We start from the raw sequence: 20,591 nt of genomic DNA on the forward strand, positions 1-20,591 counted from the left end.
TTCACAGTATGAAGGCAGCAGTTACAAACTGTGCTTTTTTATTTATTATTATTATTTATTATTAACATTTAGGCTTGGGCAAGCTTATTTTTTTAAATTAATTATAGTCCACATGTAAAGTGGAACTGAAACAATTAAACCAGTTTGAAACCACACTATTTGTTATTGTGAGGAAGTCCACGCATGGGCATCTTGTTGACATTAGATGTACCCTTTTTTGATTTAATTTGAGGCAATAAAAACCCAAACCCCCAAAACACAATGTGAATTAAGTCAAAGCAGAATGTGATTTGAAGTGTCTGGAGGCATACAACAAAAATATTATAATTATTTAAAATTAATCCAAACATAAACCGTCATCGGTTTCTTTGGCTCCTAATCATCTTCTGCAAGTGTTGTTCACAGAATGTGGAATTAATATGGAAATGAATTAATAAAAATAAAGATTTGCTGCACTTCTTTCTGCAGAAAAGACCTTAATGCATCGCTGTAGAGGTCACTTTTCAAACCAGCCACTCCAACTCCCATGTCAGGTATTAAACAGATTATTTGAAGAATGCAGCAAAAATTGCCTCCCACCACCTCAGCAAGTGATCTAAAATAACTCCCCTCGCAATACATAATTATTTGTGAAGAAATAAAGATACATTCTGGAGCTGGTGCGCTGGCTCAGCAATGCCAGACGTGACGTAAGCCATGCCATGACGGTGAAAGAAGACTTACAGTCCGGAGAGGATCCCCCCTAATATCTCTGTATGTGCTTGACATTCCCTGAGCTGTGGGATAAAGAACCCTGACAACTTCAACTCACATTTGCGCAGGGTGTCCACAGAGGATGCAAGTGTAGACCAGGATCATCCTGACCACATCTATCCTCCAGCCGCACTCTGCTTCCCCGGGAGCATGCAGTGAGCCCTTAAGACAGCTCAAGGCTACAGCAGAACTACCCATTTATTACAAAGTCACCCTGCAACTGGGCAGTTTTATAGTTAAATTATGGCACTTATACAACACCAGCCATCAGAAAGTCTGCTGTCCAAGCTCTTTCTGAATGACATAAAAAGATTAAGAGGCAAGTACAGGCCCAGCACTGTGGACTACAGGGTGAAGGGAGGCATTTTTATAGTAGACTGGACTCAGGCTCCTTCTACATCGGTCAAGTGTGCAGTTAAAAGTCCTTGGCTCAATTAAAGCAATTAGTCCATGGAAGAGTTTTGCACAGACTGAAGAAAATACTGTCACTTGTCATCTTCACACTGCTCAGGAAGGCAATCAGCTGCAAGGTGTACCCCTCGAACATTTCTGCTCAGAGCTGCACAGCACTGCCTTCTACACAGCCAGGTATATTTCAGTTCGTGGGTGAAGTACTTCTGAACCACGCCTGCACACAATTTCATCTGCCCCCTCAGCGTGCTCTTGATCTAAATAACAAAAGAACCTTTTCCTCTGTTTTTCTTGCCATCTTTGTCATCTATGTGCATCTTTTCTGCCATATCATTTCCCAACCGGAGTGCACAGCTTTGAGAGAAAGCGGTGCTTACAGCCTTCAGAAGAGGTACCTGAAGGGTACGACTGCTTCTAAATTGCTGTCTCCTGAATACAGTACAGGTTTGTTTACTATGTCCTAGAATTTAGCAAATCTACCCCGAGGCACAGATTATATAGAGAGCTCAGCACATTAAAAACATTGAAGCATCTCAAGCCACATCCTCTCTCATTGCCCTTCACCTGAGAGAAGTCAGGCAAGGTGGCCTAACCCCTTCCTTTCGGTGGTAAACTGCAGCAAATCTGCCAGTGCATGGGTCTGACACTCCCTGGAAACCACTCGTTCCTCCCCAGCAAGAAAATTTGCAAGAAATCTCCTCTAATCCTGAGGGCACTACAGGAGCTTTCAACCACTTGTGCAAAGTGCAGAGAAGTGGTAAGTTACAGGAGGAGCTCAACAGGAGACGGGGATCTGCAGCAAGTTGCTGATGACCCCTGAATTGCTCAGTGGCCCCAAGATGAGACTCCAATGTACCAGGATCCCACCTCTCTTAGCTCCGACAGCCAAATGTTTTCTGGACTACAAGTGAAGCAGCAATACACAACAAAAGGCCGCTCAGCTGTCAGCGGGCAGATCCAGGAGCTGGGGCAGTGACCCAGGATGCGGCTGAGTTCCTCCTTTCGCCACAGCCTCCCCAGCATGACTGCGGGCCTAGCTGCAAGGCGTCGCAGTTCCTCATCTCCTGAGCAGGGGGCTGGGGGTGACAGCGACACCACTTTGCCACGCAGGGTGACAGGGGGGAGGAGGAGCTCCCAGTAGGCACCGTGGGCTCCCTGGGCCGTGGCAACACTGCAGCACCTTTCAGAGGATGCTGCAGGGGGGCTCGTGGCCTGCGAAGAAAAGCGGGTCCATGTGTGCACTGCAGCAAACGTGCAGATGGGAAATTTCTGCACTTTCACTGTGCAATATTTAGGGCTCCACAAATCAAAGAAGGTTGCGGTGCACTAAACATATCCTGACTGAGGCCTGGGTTACTTTTGCTACAGAGTTGAAGAGGTGGTAGGGGAGACGTGCCTTATTCCTGCCATACCTCCCAAATTTTGTGCTTTCAATGTTCCTGCTTCCTCTCCTCCTGTCTGACATTTCCCTCTTTCATTCCCTCTTTCTTTCCTCTTTCCATTTTCTCTTCCTGCCCATCTCCTTCCCTCCCCCCTTCTCTTGAGACCCTTCCAAACAGTGCACTTGTCACAAGCTGAAATGTAAAGGAGAAAGTTTCAGTTCCTGCCAGTTTGCAGCTTCTTTCTCCCCAGGTCAGCAAAAAAAAAAAAAAAAAAAAAAAAAAAAAGACTTTTAAGAAGAGATCAACACCCCACCCAGGCGATAGGCATCTTTCGAAATCCTCCAACCCAAACACACCCACAGAGTCTCTCGCTCCAAGGCTGCTCGGTTCGAGCTGCCCTGCGCTACAGCGCTCCCTCAAGAAGAGCCCGTACGAATTGCACAAGGGTCCCCCAAAGCAAGGAAGTGTACCCGCTGTGTACCCGCTGCTGCCTGGGCTTTGGGAAACGGCACGAGGCACCTCGAGGGACTTGGCGAAGGCTGGGTTCACCTTTGCAAAGGCCGGAGGACCGGCCGGTTTGGTGGGGGTAAAGGGAGGGGGAACCATTCTCAGCAGCGTCCCAGCAGAGTCCTCGCTTGCTCAAGGCCACCAGAGGTTGGTTATGTTCGTGGTTTTTTTGCCACACTCTTTGCTTCCCCTTCCCGCTGCCTCGCCCCAAGCTAGGGTGATGTTTCCCCTCCAAACCGCCCGGTCTCTCGCTCTCCCCCCAAAACTGCTAGAGGCAACGCACCAGCAGAGCCAGCAGCGCGCTTCGGACAGGGCCAGGCGAGGAAATCAGAGCCGGCTGACATGGAACCGCCGGGGGCAGGCGGCTCCGAGCCCCGCCGGCCCCAGCCGCCCCCCTGGCGGCGCCCGGCGGCCCCGGGGGCTGGCAGCCGGGGGCCAGGAGCTGTCACTGCCGCTCCGCCGAGCCGGGCAGCTCCCGGGGGCCCTCCGAGCCCCGCCGCGGAGCCCCCGAGCCCCGAGGAGGGGACGGAGGGGAGGGAGGGGAGGGTGGGAGAGCCCCGGGAGGGTGGGAGAGCCCCGGCCGGCAGAGCGGGAGGAGAGGGCCCGGCCGGAGCCGGCCCCCGGCCCCCCAGTCCCTGCTGCCCTTACCTTAATAGTGCCGTCCATCTAGAATAACTTCCAGCCGGTACCAGCAATATTCCACACATTGACCCGGTTTAGCCTGCAACCGAAGCCTCCTGAAGCCGTTATTCTTCTCCCTCTTTCACTTTTCTGTGTCCTCCCAGTGATTTTACTTTCCTCCGCTTATCCCCTCTCCGGCTCTCTCCCTCTCCCTCCCTCGCTCTCTCTGCCTCTCTTTTTTTAACTTTGGTTGTTGCAGCAGAGCGAAAAAGAGACAGTTAACCGGATGAAACGTTTTTTTCTGCTAATTTTGGGAAGTGAAGTCACTCGAGGAGGAAACTTTCGTCTCTCCGCTGGTCCTGCCTTCTTGATCAAAATATATATATATTTTACATACAGGATATTTGCTCCATTTAGATAAGAAGGGGCAGAACAATAGCTACCTCTGTCAGCTCTTGTTTGTCGCTAGCGCAGCCAGCACGACGGAGACCTTGCCTTGCACCCCAGCCCGTATTAGCGAGCACTGTGTCATCCCACAGTTTAGTTTAACATGTTTTTTGCCTTTTTTTTTTCTTTTGGCTGGAGCAGCTTTAGCCTGACTCACTGAATTTCCGTCTCTTCCCACAGATTTTTTTATTAATGCGTTTTCCAGTCACAGGCAAAAACGAAGGGAAGAAAACCGTAAATACAGCTCAGTCGGAGCACGCAGGGAGAGAGGGAAAAAAAAAAAAAAAGAGAGAGAGAGAGAGAGAGAGAGAGAAAGAAATATAAAGAAAAGCCAGACGATTAAAAGGTATTTAAAACGTAACGTGGCCCCTCTTCACGCCCGCCCCAGGCAGGGCTCGCAGGAGGGAGTGTGAGCCGGGGTCCGCTGCTGCCAGAAAGGAGCGGTGAGCGCAGTAATGCAGGACAGACAAATGACTCCAGCAATTAAAGCCACGCTGGAAATGGGGCTGCAGGAAAAGTGGAAGCTCTTGTCCACTTTCACCCCTGTCCCCTTCACTCTCAGTCATCTCACGGCTGGGATATCGGGCTGCTAATCACACAGACCTCAGATCAGCGGGTCCCCATCCATTTATTTCGGGGGCTGGGAGCACCTTTTCCAGCCTCCTCTCTCAACACCAGTTCCTTGCTAAGCTGTTAAAACCCCACTCAGACAAGAAAAACAAAAGAAGAAGAAGAAGAAGAAGGTAAAAAAAAAATCAAAAAAACACATTAATTGTCAGAACACCTGAAATTTCGTGTCAGAATGGGCACTGCAGTCAAACCGACCCAACACAGCAGCCTTTAAATCTCTTTTTCAACCTGGTGAGCCCTGACGTGCGATTCTGCCTTTCATTCAAACGGGAGCGATCGCCAGAAAAGAAACGCGCTTTCCTTTTTCCGGACGAGGCTGAAACCCTCCCAAGGACCCGAGGAAAGGAGACAATACGCGCCTGTCCAGCTCCACTTCCCCCCCTGCAAAAATAACAAGCAGCGAGCAGCGGAACACATCATGCAACGCTCTGGGCGTCCTTTATTCCCCACTTCTGCAAACCGCTGCAGCCCGAGGAGAAGCGCAGAGGGTGTAAAACAGGGAGGGTGAAGCCAAGAAAGAAAGTGTCAAGGCAGGAGGGCACTCCTGAACTTCAGATCTCTCGGTGGAGAGCATTACCTTGTCCAGTGCCAGTTGTGTCCAGGCTTTTTGTTTCCCCCCGTCTTTAGTCCAACCACGGGGCGGGGTGGGGGGCAATCAAAATTATATCCAAAGTTATTCTGCACCCGCCCCTTCCAAAAGGGAAATGCAATAATGCCACTAGTGTTTCTACTCGGCTGCGGCAGAGATGCCTTATTAATACTTTATTTCTCCAAGCCCGAAGCTGGCAGGAGAGAGCCGTAGATTCCCCTCGCCCCTCCCTCCCCGCCCTCCCCCCTCCTCCGAAATTAGCCTCATCAATTCAGCTACAATTTGGGAGTTCAGATGCAGACACGGGGCTGAACGTGACCAGACCTGGAGCTTTCGGCTTGCTGCTTGCCAGCGACTGAGGCCGCCTGCAGCCGGGAGGTGAAGGCAGAGGGGGGCAGAGGGGACAGCCCGGGCCCCCCCGCTCCTCCCCCGCCGGTTCACAAGGCAGGGGGCTGCGCGGGGTCCCCGGGGAGCAGCACATCTGGATGCTGCTAGCGGGGTCAGGTCCCCCCTTGCCTAGGGCCACAAGAACTGGAGTTCAATTAAAAGAAATCACGCTTAACCCTTTGCTGTCCCCGTTACTCTTTCTCTCTTTCCCTCCCCGCTCTCTCCCCCCCGCAGCCACTCTCTTCTCCACTCCCCCTTCAGCCTCACCACATGGCCGCAGCAACCAGAAAAGCAAGAGGTTAAAGGGAAGAGTGAAACGCATCCTTTCAAAACCCAAATGGTTTCCTCTCTAGACAGCGCTCTCCACCAGCCCCGAAAAACAACAGGGCTGGGGGGTGAGGGAAAGGACAGGCTGAGGATCCCGACCGCGAAAGGCAGGGGGGAAACACCGTGGAAAGGAGCCTCCGTCCTCCGCGGACCTCGCGGGGCGTTTTGTTCGTGGGCTGCGTGCCCGGCAGGTCTCGCTCGGGCTGGGAGAGGCGGGGAGCCGCGAGCCGCAGCCAGAAACCCCCTGGAGGTGCGGGGTCGGGGGGGAGCCCGGCGTCCTGCCTCCCACCGCCCGCTGCGGGACCCAGCGCAGCGCCCGCCGTCGCTCCCGGTGCTCCCAGAGAGCGGCGGATGTCGGGCAGACCCCTCCGTCCCACCCAGGGGTGTTTTAGGAGCCCGACTCCGCATTTTATTGCCAGACGGGCACCAGGACCCCCAGGGACTTATTTTGCATGTCTGAGGATGCCTCAGAATGAAGCCCGTTGGGTCACCTAGACTGGACCCATCGGGGTGTTCCCTGCTTTACCTCTTGCGTTTGGTCTCACAAAAGATTTGTGAAAAGTCCAAGAGATCAGGTGGCGAGCGAAGTGGTTGAACGCTGTAACAGACAAGCTGAACAATCTGCTATTTGCCTCCCAAATAATGTAACGACAGAGCCTTTGCTTCATCTCCCACCCCCTTTAAAAACAGAACAAAACAAAAAACCTTGAAGTTATCGCAAACCTTTGGGGAAAGGCTGCAATATTCCTGAAACAAAACTCCGTGCGCCAGGCTCTGAGCCACGCTAGGTGATCGCCCGGCGACTGCCGGGGAGCAAAGCCGGGCGAGCGGGACCTGGCGGGGCGACGCAGCTGATGCTCCGCTTTTGGATGCATATGTATGTACAGCAAAGGAATTGTGAGCCGTTTAATGTGGTTACCACCAGACATCTGGAAAACCATTTGATCTTGGCAACCACGGAAGATTTCAAATGCTTACATTGGGACAGGCTGGTAGAAATCAGTTGCTCCTCGATTATTATTTTTTAACTGCGCTTATGAATGAAACGAAATTCTCGTCCGGAGTTTTTAATTGTTTCAGTACTGATCTCAAGCGCTTGGCATGCCCCCACCTCCTCTCTTCGTCCTTATAATTGAGTTACGGTGACTGCAGCCTCACGCAAAGAAGGTGAAAACGCCGGGTTTGGTGAGATCCCACTGAAATTAATAAGGCCACACCGGAGGGAGCCAAGGCTATCTCACATCCAGTATCAAAGGAGTTAACCCCTCCGTGTAGTTCACTGCCGGTCTTTCACGGGAGTACATAACCTCAGAGATGCGCATTTTCTGCCTATAATTCACGCGGGATTAGTGCTCGTCATTTTCGAGTTAAAACCATCTAGTTATTCCGTAGGAACAGGCATAACGAAAACCTCGGGCCTCAGCTGCAGGTTAGAAATATTCTTTTCGGAGGAGGGGAAGGGGGTGGCTTGTTTCGCCCTCCTTCCCCAGCAGCAGCAGCTGGGCCCGCTCGCCCCAGCCGGGGGTCACAGAGGGGAGCCCCAGGATCCAGTTCCACGCCCGGCCTTGGTCACTGCAAAGTCGGGACGGGATCCTCTTTTTTTTTTTTTTTTTTTTTTTAACCCAACTTCTCTCTACGTGTACTGACATTCCTTGCGCTAGGTATATCGGATATATATAAACCTTTCTATATATACTGTCCTCTATAAATGTAGTCATGGTGTTTACCCTCCTCCTTCGCCCGGAGCAGAGGCCAGCGCCTGTCCCGCTGCAGTCTGTACCGGAGGGAAAGTCTCCACCGGCTTCAGCGAATGTTTAAATTTTCCTGGTCTGAGTCTCCTCTGGCACCGACTGCATTGCAGAATGAAAAACGCAACGTGTTTTGTTTATTTTCTAAACCCACATTCTTACAAGCAAAAAGCCCAAACTACAGCCCTGGGATTTGATCCCCAGAAACGAATCCCACTTTAAACTGAACTAATTGGGCAAACCTCTGCTTCTCAGCTACAGCAATAAAGAGGAATCAGTAGTTTTCCAGCCCTACAAGCGAAGGATCGGGTCCCTGCTGCCTCTTGGTCCACAGCAACAGCCCATGGGATTTGGGAACTTGACGCCGGAAAGTTATTCACTGCTAATCAGCGCTAAGTAAAACATAATGTCTTAAAAGTAGCGTGGAGAAGATGCAGTAGCTTTGAAGCTGCATCGCAATTACGCGGAGAGTGGGTAAGCAGTGTCCTGGCTAGTTTTATTTGAGCTCCATGTCCCAGTAAAACAGCCCCCGCCCTCCCTTCCTCCCCCATCCCGCAATTATTGAAAAGCTAAGCACAAAAAAACAAAAATACTGAAGGCCAAAAAAACAGACGGCAGTGCACTAGCTCCAAACGTCTGGCCCCTCGCTTGAGGCCATAATTAATTTGAGATTTATTTTTATTGGAGAACCCAGTCTCGTCTGACCTTAGCCAAACAAGACTTCAGCTAGACCCTTGATGCGCTTGAATGGAACAGAATATTTCTAACTTCTCTTCAGGCATCCGTGCCTGCTTTGAATTTGTTCCTCAGACTTCATATATTTAGAGATTTGCAGGAAAGATTTAAAGCATTTTTCCCCCTTAGCCTTCACTTTCTTTTTCTTCCCGTTTTGCTCCCCTTTCCCTCCACACCTCCCCATTCTTTCTAAACACAGGGTTGGGAAATCACACGAAAGGCTGGAATACAAAATCCACTGGACCCAGCATATTGGTGGGGGGCTTTTTGCTGTAAATTGTGAAAGAACGGAGCCATTAGGAGGTCACAGAGCTGGAGGGGGGCGGCTGCTCGAATGCTGGTGTCTGGCGGGGCGGGAGTCACCGAGTGTAAAATCTTGTCCCCTGAGCCCGACAGCCTGGTTTGTTTTAGAAAGGCGCAACGTGCTGCATTTCCAGGAGAAACGACGTTTCTCCCACCTCTCGACTTCAATCCAATCGTGTCTTGAGGGCAAAGAGGGGAAGAAACAATGCCAGTCCTGCCCACGCGGAGCTTGCCTTCACCACGGGTAAAAGTCGGGCAGGACTTGTCGGGCACCGGGAAACGGAAGGGTTTTTTTCCCTTTAAAGCAGCGAGGTGGGTGCAAACAAGAGCTAAATCCTTAAGCAGCGAGTTGTCAGGACGCATTAATCAAAGACTTGCTAAAGTCTAACAACTTAACGGCGTTTCTGCCTCAAAAAAAGGAGAACGATTCGGTGTATGCTCGGCTTAATCATCACTCGGGGTGAGCAAGACGTAAGAGCTGACGGCAGCGTCAGGCTGGACGTCAAGCTGGAACTGCAAAGAAAGGAAGCAGGAACGGGTAAGGATCCCCCCGGCAGGGACAAAACTACCTGAACTGGAAGAAAAAACAGTCCGTCAAGTCTCTGCTTTCCCCTGCTCTGCGAGGCTCAGCTCTCCAGCTGTTCTTAAAGGTGTGCTGCGGGTTTCTGCCCGCAGCCGCCTCTCCAGCATCCACGCGTCCCCGGGCACCTGTGGGACGCAGCTCGCTCCCTGCACGAGTCCCCCTGCAGCGCCTTTCCCTCCCGTAGGCATCAGGCATCCTCCCTGCCGCGAGATTTCTGCTGGGGAAAAGATAAAAATAAAAAAAAAAACCACCCACGAAATACTGGGGGATTCTTTCCTTGCAACCTGTGCCCGGAGCAGCCCTCTGGCTGCTACTGTTTCAGTAGGAGAGAAAGCGCGGCCGTGTCAGGGTTTGTCAGTGGCCTTCGCGTTGCCCTCTCCAAAGAAAATCCTGATGTTTTGTCCTTAAAAAAAAAATAAAAAAATTCTTTAGGGCTTCTGTAAACTTTCCAGGCAGAGGGAAAGCAAGAACAAACCAAATATTGTTTCCAGCCACCCAGACCATTTTGCCTTCGTGAATATGCTTCTTTGTACGGAACCACAAACATTATGGCTGCATGAAATCCATTTTTAAAGCGAGAAGTCCTGCGCTTGCACGATGGTTCCTTCTTCCCATCTCTGTGAGGCTGGACAAAAGACCCTCTTCGTTCCCGTTCAGAGGTCTGCCCGAAGACCATTTTCTGCACAGGTCAGCCAAAGGGAATCCAGTGTTTTAATGCGGGACACCCCAGGGAAAATCACCCCTAGCAAGGTTCACCTTGGAAGGGGAAGGCTGGAAAGGAGAGCGCGAAAGGAGGAGGCGCTGATGCGATAGCTCTGGGGAAGGGGGAGTCTTGCAGGTGAAGAGGGCGAGAAGGGGGATTCCCGCACCCCAGCAACACTTTGCAGACATTCAAGAAGAGGAGGGACCCCTAACGCCCTCTTCTACGACTTCTTCGCCTTCCCCTGCCCCACGGACGGCGCCTGGCAGGAACCGGGGCTCCCCTCGGCCGCAGAGCTCTGGGCGCTGGGCGCTGGGGCACCGAGAGCAGAGGCAGCGACTTCTCCACGCCAGGAGGGGAGAAGGGTTTGGATGTCGCCCAAGAGCGAAAGAAAAGCGACAGAATAAGACTCCCCGAATTATTCTTGCACTGTCTTTACTCACGTATTAAAGCACAGGCAGCAGCACAGGAGGAGAGTCAAGACTGCTGTGGCCCAGAGTAGCTTGTGGCAGTGGTAATAATTAAAAATGCAGCATGCAGAGGTCATGTTGCTTTGCTTATAGTCCTAACTCTTTCCATACCCTTGCAGTCAGGATTCCAGTGCTGTCTTTCAGAATTTAATTTCCCAATTATATTACATGTTTCATTCTCTAAAGTCAAATACTCATGTTTAGATGAGATTAGCACCCTCTGATATACTGTAAATTATTAACTATTTGCAGATCAGTAAGTCCCATAATGGCTTAAGGAACAGAAACAATTTATCTATGATTTAGAACAAATGAGAAATCATAAATGATCATAAATAATTTTATACCTATGATTTTCTACTCCCCTATTGTGTTAAGGCCCATACAAGAAGGGATACAAGACAGAATGAGTAGTGCTGTCGTGAAGTTATATAGGATCTTTTAACAGTGCTGTAGATGCAGACCCACGTGTCCTGTGATGTAAATCAAGGTTACAACACTGGCAAGCTGAACATTGCCAGTATGACTCAACACAAACCATCCCTGTTAAACCATTTTAAAATTCAGAACCTCTTCCTCCTCCAGCGTCCTTGCCCTACCTCACACTTTTGCATTTTGAAAACCCTGGTGAGGAAAATTGTGACCTGATGGTAGTCATAGGCTGTTTTGTACCTCAGGGGTACGACAGCAGATTTGTTCCTCCTAGGCCTTCTGGAGAACACCCTGCCAGCAACCCCCTCTCGTCCGCAACATACAGAGAGGAGGCATTCTTCTGCGCAAGGCACGGAATAAACCTAACACTTATATGTATGTATTACACATTTTATACTAGACACTGATCCCAATCGTGATTTTCTTTTGGAGGATGGAGGTACCATGTCATGAGCTGGGATTCCATGGAAGTCATAAATAAATACTGAGTCCATACCTCCCATGAGACAAGCAAATATGTGTTTGTTTTTTTTCTTCCCCTCAGTAGATGGAATGACATGAAAAAAAAAAAAAAAAGAAAAGAAAATGGGAAAAGAGAAGGATTTGGAACATAACCTCTCACTTTTTAAACTTCTTGCTCACCGTGACTTGTCAAGTTGTCAAAGATGAGTGAGGGGAAGCAGGAAAGAGAAAGCAGGTGCTGTCTATAAACTGAACAGTGCCTCCTTCTTACACAGCACTTTCATCCACACTTTAAAGATGGAGAAATTGAGGAACAAAGAGTTGGAGTGCCTTGCTCAGGAACACCAAGCCCACCCCAGCAGGGTTGTATCCGTACCCATGTTTCCTGACCATCTGCCTCAATCATTAGGCAGTCCTGCCTCTTCTGCAAGTAAGCCAGTCACAGAATTGTTCTGTGTGCCCCGAGTGCACTGGAGTCTGTGGAAACTGTCACCAAATTCAGAGGAGCCAGATATCAACCTGACCCGTGTTTTTAAGGCTCCAATTCTCCTGTATTTAAGCATCTCCTAACTTTTAAGAACAACCTCACTGACCTTAAGGTACCTTTTTGCACCACTGGTATTGAACTGCCCAACTCAGTCTGTGGGAGGTATCTCCTTTGTCTTCAGAGGACTTTGGATCAGTCCTAAGAGATTTCTGTCAAAATCCTGCTGAGTTTTTTAAGCAGAGGAACAAGTCAATTCGCCATTGACATTGGTGTGAATGAAACTTTACAGGCAAAATACCAAAGACAAGGCCCTTGCCCAAAATAATGGCAGCTGATGAAGGGTTGTAATAAAAGGCAGAGAGTTCAGCATCACACAGTTCACTTATCCCTCCACTTGCTGAAATGCTGGGTGTATGTCCAGCCGTACAAGTTCTTCCTGGTAGATAAAACACATACTTACATGAAGAGAACTTTGTCCAAGCACTTCGCCTGGAGGATTATACTTACTGAGAAGGCTATCCTGACACAGTTACGGACTGACTCGCTCAATCCCATTGGAATGTTAAATTATTTAGGCCTGCATCTTGGTTCCACTTAATTCGAAAGGAATCTTGCTACTAACTGCAGCAGCAGCTGGATCTAGCCTCACAACAAAAGGCAATGATACCATAATATAGGATGTCAAAAAGCCTTCATCTCTTCATTGTAAACAGAACACATCTAAGATCATTTCCCACACATAAGAACTCCAAAGAGAAATTATTGCTAAAGCCAGGCACAGACTGCATAACTTATTTCTTTACTTGAACTTTTAGTGAGTTTGCTTTCATGAGACTTTAATTTCATTTGTTTTCCACAGAGTTTATGTTCTTCTGGAATCTGGTCCAAAGCTACATGAATTTAATAAACAAAATTAAATCATCAACATTCCTTGAAACACTGAGCTATGAGTGTGAGTTTGGGGGATATTAACTGAATCTGGAATCTTGACCATTCCCAGTAGAATTCCCTATAGAAACCTGGTCTAGAGAGCTGCACAAGTTCACCCGATCGGGGAATACAAGTAATTCCACTTGACCAGGGAGCCCTCCCACCAAGCTTGCATTTCCAATACTAATACCTCTAACAAACTGCCCACAAAATGAGCTGTGGCCTAGGGATTATATACAGAAATCATTCAGTGAATCACTTCCAATAATGTGTATGTACATGAAAATCACAATCGGCACATGGATCATTGACTAAGGGAAAAGAAGAGAGAGAGAGAGACAGAGAGAGAATTCCTGTAATAAATTATTCATTACAAATTATCCACCCAGCTCTAGTTAACACCCTTCTGTGTTTCTTCAGCCTGGGAGAGAAGAGGCTTGTGTTTTAGATTTTCTCTAAGTGCTGTTGCATGCAGGGTTTGCCTTAAACGTGTAACCCAGATGTCCCAGGCTTGGTTTATTTACATTCTTGGGAACTGTTGTGGAAAAAAAACTATATGATGTCAAATATAATATAGTACTCAATTGAGTTATAAAGGGACAAGGCTGTGCCAACTCTTCTTTGGAATTTGTTTTAATCTTATGAAAGAGGCAGAAGCGGCACATTGAAATACATTCTAAGATTCACTTTTTAATTAAGAAAATGTACATAGATGATCAGCTATTCAGAGTGCAACATCTAGTAGTATCTGGCATTAGCCATCACCAGTAAAACCAATTGAAGTCAATTTGCCTACTGGATGGCATGGAAGAATTGCTCAAGGAAAAACATAAGTAATATTGTGGAAGAAATGCCAGAATTACAAGGCGTTGTGACAATTCATTTCTTCAGTAACTGAAAGAGATGTTTTGCTTCAACTCATTAAATATTTTTCCCCTTCTAAATCCATTTAGAAATGTACCTTTCAAAACCAGAACGGTTCGTATCATCTTGCATATTGAATTCAGCGGCTGGCACAGCAGAGGAATAGACAGATATTAAATGAAATTTAGCTTTGGTTCAAAACTAAATGGTATCTAGGAAATCAGAAAATTGGAAACCAATTTAAGAAACCACTACGATATAATATTGGTAACAAGCCACTGCTATCATACTGGCTTCAGAGTAAGAAACCACTACTATAATGTAATTCAGGACACTCACTATAATAGTAGTTATAGTATAATCCACCAAACCAAGCATCAATGCTTTATAAAAGGCAAGACCACTTTAACATATTGTTGCTTCCTGATGATTCAACTTTTGACTCAGCCCTGCATATTTCCAGAACTATAACTGTGATACTTCAGACACTAACCCCTCTCCCACAGAAGGTAAAAGACCTTTGTTTTTTCTGCTAAGTTCAGTGAGAATGGGAATGAGACTTTCAACTAATACAAATGATTACAAAGTTTTGAGGATTGTAATTTTTGACATTACCTGTTTAAAGATGCTGTCATGTCTTACCTTGACGTAAGACGAAGTGTCTGGTACAGTCTGAAACATCCTTACTTGTTTAATAGATATTTTTAAAGGTCTGAAAATTGACCTGAAATTAAAAGAAAAATAAAATAAAATCATATATATATATATATATAAAAATATTAAGGAAAACAAAAGAACAAAGCATTGTTTTAAAAATAAGGCTAATAACAAAATTTAAAGAAAAGTCATCAAGCATTTATGTGTACCCTTTAAAGAAAGGACACAGGAAAAACGTCCACCACAGTAACTAAATGTTAGGTAATAGACAGGACTTCTTAAAGAAGGGTTTTATTTCTGCGTTTTAACAGCAGTTTGTTTTTGCATTTGGGTTTTTCACCCCCTCAGGAAAAGAGCCTTCTTCACTTTTGACGAGAGCAGAGGGAAATGTTTGACATTTGATTAACTGAATTTCTTAGCCAACAATTAAAAGCCAGCTGAAATACTCATGTTTTCATGTCGAGACTAGTTAACCCTATTGACTTGTAGCCAAGGGTTTCACTTGGCTAAATGAAGGGCAGTTGCCTTTCGTGACTCATTGAAACCATTCCGAGCCATTAGCCTGCCGGCCTCTATTGATTTAAAGAACCTTTCTCACCAATAATAATTAAACAATAAATTTAAAAAATAGCGAACGGAAGTATCATTCCAAATAGCAATAAAAAGCCCAGGGTTGTCAATCTCAGCCTCTCTGTTTTGGATAGTGCCGTTCCTCAAACGCAGCGGAGCTTTATGTCAGGCTTGCATCAACGCGGTGCATCTGTTTTTCTGTATTTCTAAGACTCGACGATCTCCCGATGAACAGGTTTTTTGCCTCTCCCCCCGGCCCCCCAAGCCACCACGACAGAGATGCAGAGACTGACAACAATTGTGAAAAACTTAACGGTGCGTGGGAAAATAAATCTGTAGCCACTAACGGGTCTGACAACTATTTTTTTTTTCTACCCGCTTCTCTCAGGCTCTGTAGTCCCCTTGGAAAGCGCCAGAAAACCATCAGCTTACTGCAATTAGCGCACCGTTTAAAAGCACGCCCACCCCCCTTAGCATGCAGCTCGTTAGCGCTGCTGCTCTGACGCTCCCGTTTTCCCGGGGCGCGTGGGGGAGAAGGCACGGATTTATGCCCGGTTTGCTGCCGGCGCTGTGCCACAGGCTCAGAGCCACGCGTGAAGCCGCGCAGGAGCGGCCAGCACGCCCGGCAGCGCTCGGGACACGCTGCGGGGGCCGGGCTCTGCCCTGCCCTGCCCGTGCCGCGGCCCCGCTGCTCCGCCGGCCGTGCCCCGCAGCCGGGGAAGCGTCCCCGTGCCCGCCGGTGCCTTGCTGTGGATGCAGCCGGGAGTTACGAGCACAGAGAAAGGAAGGGGGAAAAAAAAAAAACAAACACAACACACGCACACACAAAAAACCCAGCCCAACAACTCTGGAAAATAAAAGTTCTCTATCTGCACGTATCCCCCTTTTATTGATTTTTAAAGCATTTATTAGGCGGCCAGCTGGCACAGAAGGGCAGCTGATTATAAAATCGACAATGTGTTTCTGATAAGTACTTTTTTTTTTTTTCTGTCGTCCTCCCTCCTAACACATTCCAGTTTCTTTTGCTTCTGAACTTGCAACGGGGGGTGGGGGTAGGCAGAGTTGAGGGACAAGGTAATTTTCCTTAGCCAGTAAATTTTCTAGGGTCAAGGATTCACATATCGAGTTCCCCTGCTCCCCTCTTTGCCCCTGATTATCGCTCCCCCACCCCCGCTTACCTCCCTCTTATAATTACGCATGTTCATATAAATAAATACATCTGCATATTTGGAACCAGGCTTAAGAAGTCTGCTGTGGATTATTTATCAATCACATTGCCCTGCCAGCGTCAGCCGAAATATAAAAGGGCCTCAAAGCGCTTTTAGATTCACCTCTCGCTTATTCTTATTACTAGGATTTAAATGACTCACCTTTTTTACCCTTTCCCCTCAACCAGTGGCAGACCAGTTTGTAAAGATCCAGGTTGAGACCAAAAACAAAACTCCCCACCAGCTGTGGATTACTACCCTGCCGCTGCAGTTTTGCAAAGGAGAGATTAAACTTGTTAGATCCAAAGCAGCGCTGAAGTTAAAATTCCCAGCCCATCCAGACAGGCTGCATCAACCAGGCATTTCCTCAGGGGGCTTCTGCAGTGCTCGCAGCTCCAGGACGTGCTTTCCTTTCCCTCTCTTCTGTGCCCTCTACTTTTCATTTGATTTCCGTTTTCCCCTTATCAATATTTCAGCTGCTCCCTCAGATTAATCACGGCTATGTGACATCTTCGCCCAATGAGCCTGTCTGGCGCTACTTGCAACTTTAAAGAAGGAAAAAAAAAAAAAAAAGGAAAAAAATTCACAACTTTCTTAAAAAAATATTGCTGAGGAGTCAAGCCGAAAGGAGACGCTGAGTGGAGCTCAAGTGCTACTTTAAATCCCCTTTTAAAATAAGGAAGTTTCAAATATCCGTTTTAAAATCATCGTTCCTTACTTTGGGCTTTTTTTTCTGACTCTTACCTTGGAAATAGTTAACCCGTTTCCCTCTGAAGCAAAACTGAAAATACTACAGACCACATCCAGCGAGCTCGCAGATGCACAGGGCTGGATAAGCGAGATGAAATCGTCTCAAGCCTACTCTCTCTCGGATCACGAATTCAGCCTTTCTCTCTTCAAGCCGAAAGCTCCAGACCCTTTTAGCTGCTTAACAATATTTACCAAGTAGTCACACATTTAGGGAGGAGAAGGAAAACCATCTTCAAGTCAGGGATACTTTCTCCCAGCGGTGTCACGCTTCTGGTGCACATTGCCATCTCGGAAGGGTTAGCAGATAATATTTTGCACTAACGTGGGGGAGAAACTTCCAGGGATTTTCGTACGACATCAATTTTAAATGTAACCCTCAGAAGGGTTACCAAAACTATTTGGAAAATGTCCTTCCACTCTCTATTCTCTTTCTCTCCTTCCCGGCTTTGCCCCAAATTCCAACATATTGAAACATTTTTCTCCTTAATAAGAGGAACATATAAAGTGAAGGGGTGAAAGGGCAACCTGGGAGCCGTGCCTAGAGCTCCGCACACAATTTACTCGCTGGTAGACGAGGCGTTTAGCATTCCTCCCAATTTCCAAGGAAAACAGACTCAGACCTGTACCCAGTGACCAGGGACCCCGCCAGAGCCACTTTTTTAATATAGAAATTCTTCGGATTCTTTGTTATTATTGTTGTTGTTGTTTTTGTTACGCGGGGGAGTTTCCCAGGCAAGGTAAGAGCCAGGGATTTTCGGAGGAAGACCTCGGGAAGATAACTTCCGAGGGAAGGGAGAGCCAAAGCGGCGGGGGACGCGCGAGGTGTGCAGCAGGCACGGCTCTTTCGGGGACCGAAACACTCAGCGTTGTCATTTGTTAATGGCTTTCAAAAGTCGCATCCATCAGGGTTAAAAACGCCGTTTGCAAGCCTTAATCTCATTATTCGGCGGGGATGCGAACACCTCTCTACCCGCACACAACCGAGCTAGCCAGCGACCGAATCAGATCACATTTCAAAGTCATTTTTCATTCTTTTCTCACGTTTCCACGTGTGAATTACAAAAAACACGTCTCTGAAGAGGAACCCCGAGGGCTTACCATCGTGCTAACAACCCCCTCTTGCTATTCTTTCTGTTGGGGAGCAGCTAACGGGCGTTTGCACCTTTCCCGGGCGCTTTCCCCGGGAATTTCCTTTATTTTTAAGCAGACGTGCTCGAAATCGCAGCCTAGTTCCCACAGAGACACGCACAGGGCCACTGAGCACGGCGCTGACTGAACTGCAATGAAATAAACTTTAAAGGCTGGTGTTAACAAAAAGTTGGGACGTAAAGAACTTAAAAGCGCAGGGGAAATGCTTCTCCTGAATCCCGAGCTGGCTTTGCTACCCCTTGTAATCAAACCCCACAGTCGAGTCGAGAAACCCATGTGGCTAGTTGCAGTCATCTTGGGAGCTTTACTAGCCCAAAAGAAAATTGCTGGCAAATTGGAAACAGCTGCAGCATTGGAGACCAAAAAAAAAAAAAAAATCCTCCCCCCCTCCTGAGCAGAGAAAGTTACAGAAGTTTTGTTTACACAAATAGCTTCAACGCAGACATGACATCTCAAGTTTTCATCAACAAACCGTAGGTGACTTGTATGTAAGCAACATTTCAACATTCATCACTGGCAGTGATTTTTAAAAGATGCCAATGAAAGCTCTCCCTCTCGCACATCCGCACTTCCACCTCACTTCTGTGGCAGCTGCTCTTGCCTGTGCCTATGCCCCCTTTAACAGGGTGCTAGCAACACAAACAGTGACTTAAAACCCACAAAGAATTTTATCCAAGGGGGGGAAAGCTGACAAGTGCTCGATTCTCATAAGCCTGTTGGACAATTGCTAGAACAAATGAAACGGTGGAAAAGCTCAGAGTCCTGCAAAATGTGCTCTTTTCATGTTTTCTATTTATTAGATACGTTAAGAGAAAACAGACTCATATGAGTCCCAAATGTAGGCAGAGTATTAAAAGAGGCATGTGTATGCTCCAGCAATTACAGCTGAATTTGATTAAAAACGTCATGAGGACTGCAAAAGCAGGAGTTACCTGATACACTAACCCTGAGGTTGCTTTAGGATGAATTATAACACAATTCATTTTATTTTAATAGGTCACTATAAGATTAACTGTTTAAGGATGGAGCTGTGCTATAAATGTTTACATCAAACCAGAAATAAGCAAGCTTTACTTTCTGGTTGTTTAGAAATAATGTTTATTACATTTTAAAATTCCTCAACATGTTAATTAGAAATAAGGGGAAAGTATGTGAAGTCAAAAGGAGTTCCAGTGCTTGACATATAACCACACACACACTTCTGTGCTTCAGTTTCTCTTTCCTGAGAGGAAAATGTGGTGATTTTTAACTGGCCATCATCATTTCCACATGCTATGGGAAAATAATGGCAACAACTTTTTTCCCCTTGTTCTTCTCACAGTATTGGTCCTAAAATTGAAGACTATTAGCAGCCTGGGCCCAAGTTATCAACAAGATCAGCCAAAGCCTGGGGTGACGATTCTGTCCTAGTAGTCCAGTGAGATCAGTCACCACAAAAATTTGTGTGGCTCGGAGGGAGAGAGCTCGAAGACCCAGCTGAGCCCAGGAGGCAAAATCACACATGCACGAAGAACTTCAGGACACCTTCCCACTTTCTGTTCCCAAAGCAGCGAGTGTGTCTTTGAACTTGCTTTTGCTGGTACAAGCACATCTCACAGATAGGTCCAACCGATTGAATAAAAATAGACTCATAAATTTTCCCCTCAAGACAGGAAGGGTGAAACAGAGAACTACCAGGGAGAGATGTTCATCTGATTTTTCATCTGGTGTACTGCTGGGAAGTTTTTGGACGAGATAAGAACCCCTCTGTGACTGCAAATTGTGTGTGTGTGTTTGCTATCTTTAAGCAATGTCTAATACAATAGGTACTCATGCGTGGATGGAACTCTAAGAAACAGCTGAATTTAATAATCATTAGTCATAATAGTACCGTGTTGCTGAAATTAAAATATTAATTCTATAGGAAATTCCTACCTGATAACATTATTTTCATCTAGAATCAACACGAAGGTCAAATTTAGAATTTTAGCATGAAAATACATTTATCTAATGTTTACTTTAAGGAAAATTAAAGCGATCATCTGAGAAAGTTTCATTCAGAAAAATCAGAAAGACCCATTTCAGTGAAGACAGGCTGTTTGATTTTAACTAGTCAATGTACCTAAAAGCACTCTGAAAAATTCCACTGAAAATCAGCAAAGTTGTTATCAATGTTTTTGGGAAGAACATTCCAGGTTTGCTAAATCAATTTCTACCATGAAAAACAATTTTGAAATAAAATGTGTTTCACTCAGGTCTAATATTAATGATGAATGTGATTAGTTTATTAAAATAAATAATCATAAATGATTGATAAAATCATTATCACAACAAAAGAAAAGTTTTAGTTACAGAGTTAAAATGAGGGGTTAGGAAAAAAGGAATTGCCATAATTGTTAGGTTATGTATTACTCTTGAAAAAGGAATGTTAGGTGAAAGTTCATGTGTCTCAGAGGAATTAAAAATTTTGCTTAGTGGGAACAAGAATCTTTTACTGTCTTGGTTTGAGG

The 20,591-nt window shown here is 46.7% G+C and overlaps 1 protein-coding gene across 5 annotated transcripts in view; it reads right to left on the reverse strand.

Moving 5' to 3' along the window:
- FLI1 (Fli-1 proto-oncogene, ETS transcription factor) overlaps window positions 1–16,765 on the reverse strand; it is an 88,894-nt gene extending 72,129 nt beyond the window's left edge. The window contains exons 1-2 of one of the 5 annotated variants that reach the window (XM_013188548.3): window positions 16,366–16,765; window positions 14,411–14,492 (exon numbers count right to left, since the gene is read on the reverse strand). In XM_013188548.3, coding sequence (XP_013044002.1) covers window positions 14,411–14,449 — 39 coding nt within the window. In that variant the 5' untranslated portion in view covers window positions 14,450–14,492; window positions 16,366–16,765. Of the gene's footprint in view, window positions 1–3,701; window positions 4,284–5,328; window positions 5,531–14,383; window positions 14,493–16,365 lie in introns of those variants that run through there. The other 4 variants (XM_013188547.3, XM_048063242.2, XM_048063244.2 and 1 more) reach the window with 4 other exon arrangements.
- Between the last annotated feature and the right edge of the window lie 3,826 nt (window positions 16,766–20,591).

The sequence above is a fragment of the Anser cygnoides genome, chromosome 21, assembly GCF_040182565.1.
Source record: "Anser cygnoides isolate HZ-2024a breed goose chromosome 21, Taihu_goose_T2T_genome, whole genome shotgun sequence".
Taxonomy (NCBI): Eukaryota; Metazoa; Chordata; class Aves; order Anseriformes; family Anatidae; genus Anser; species Anser cygnoides.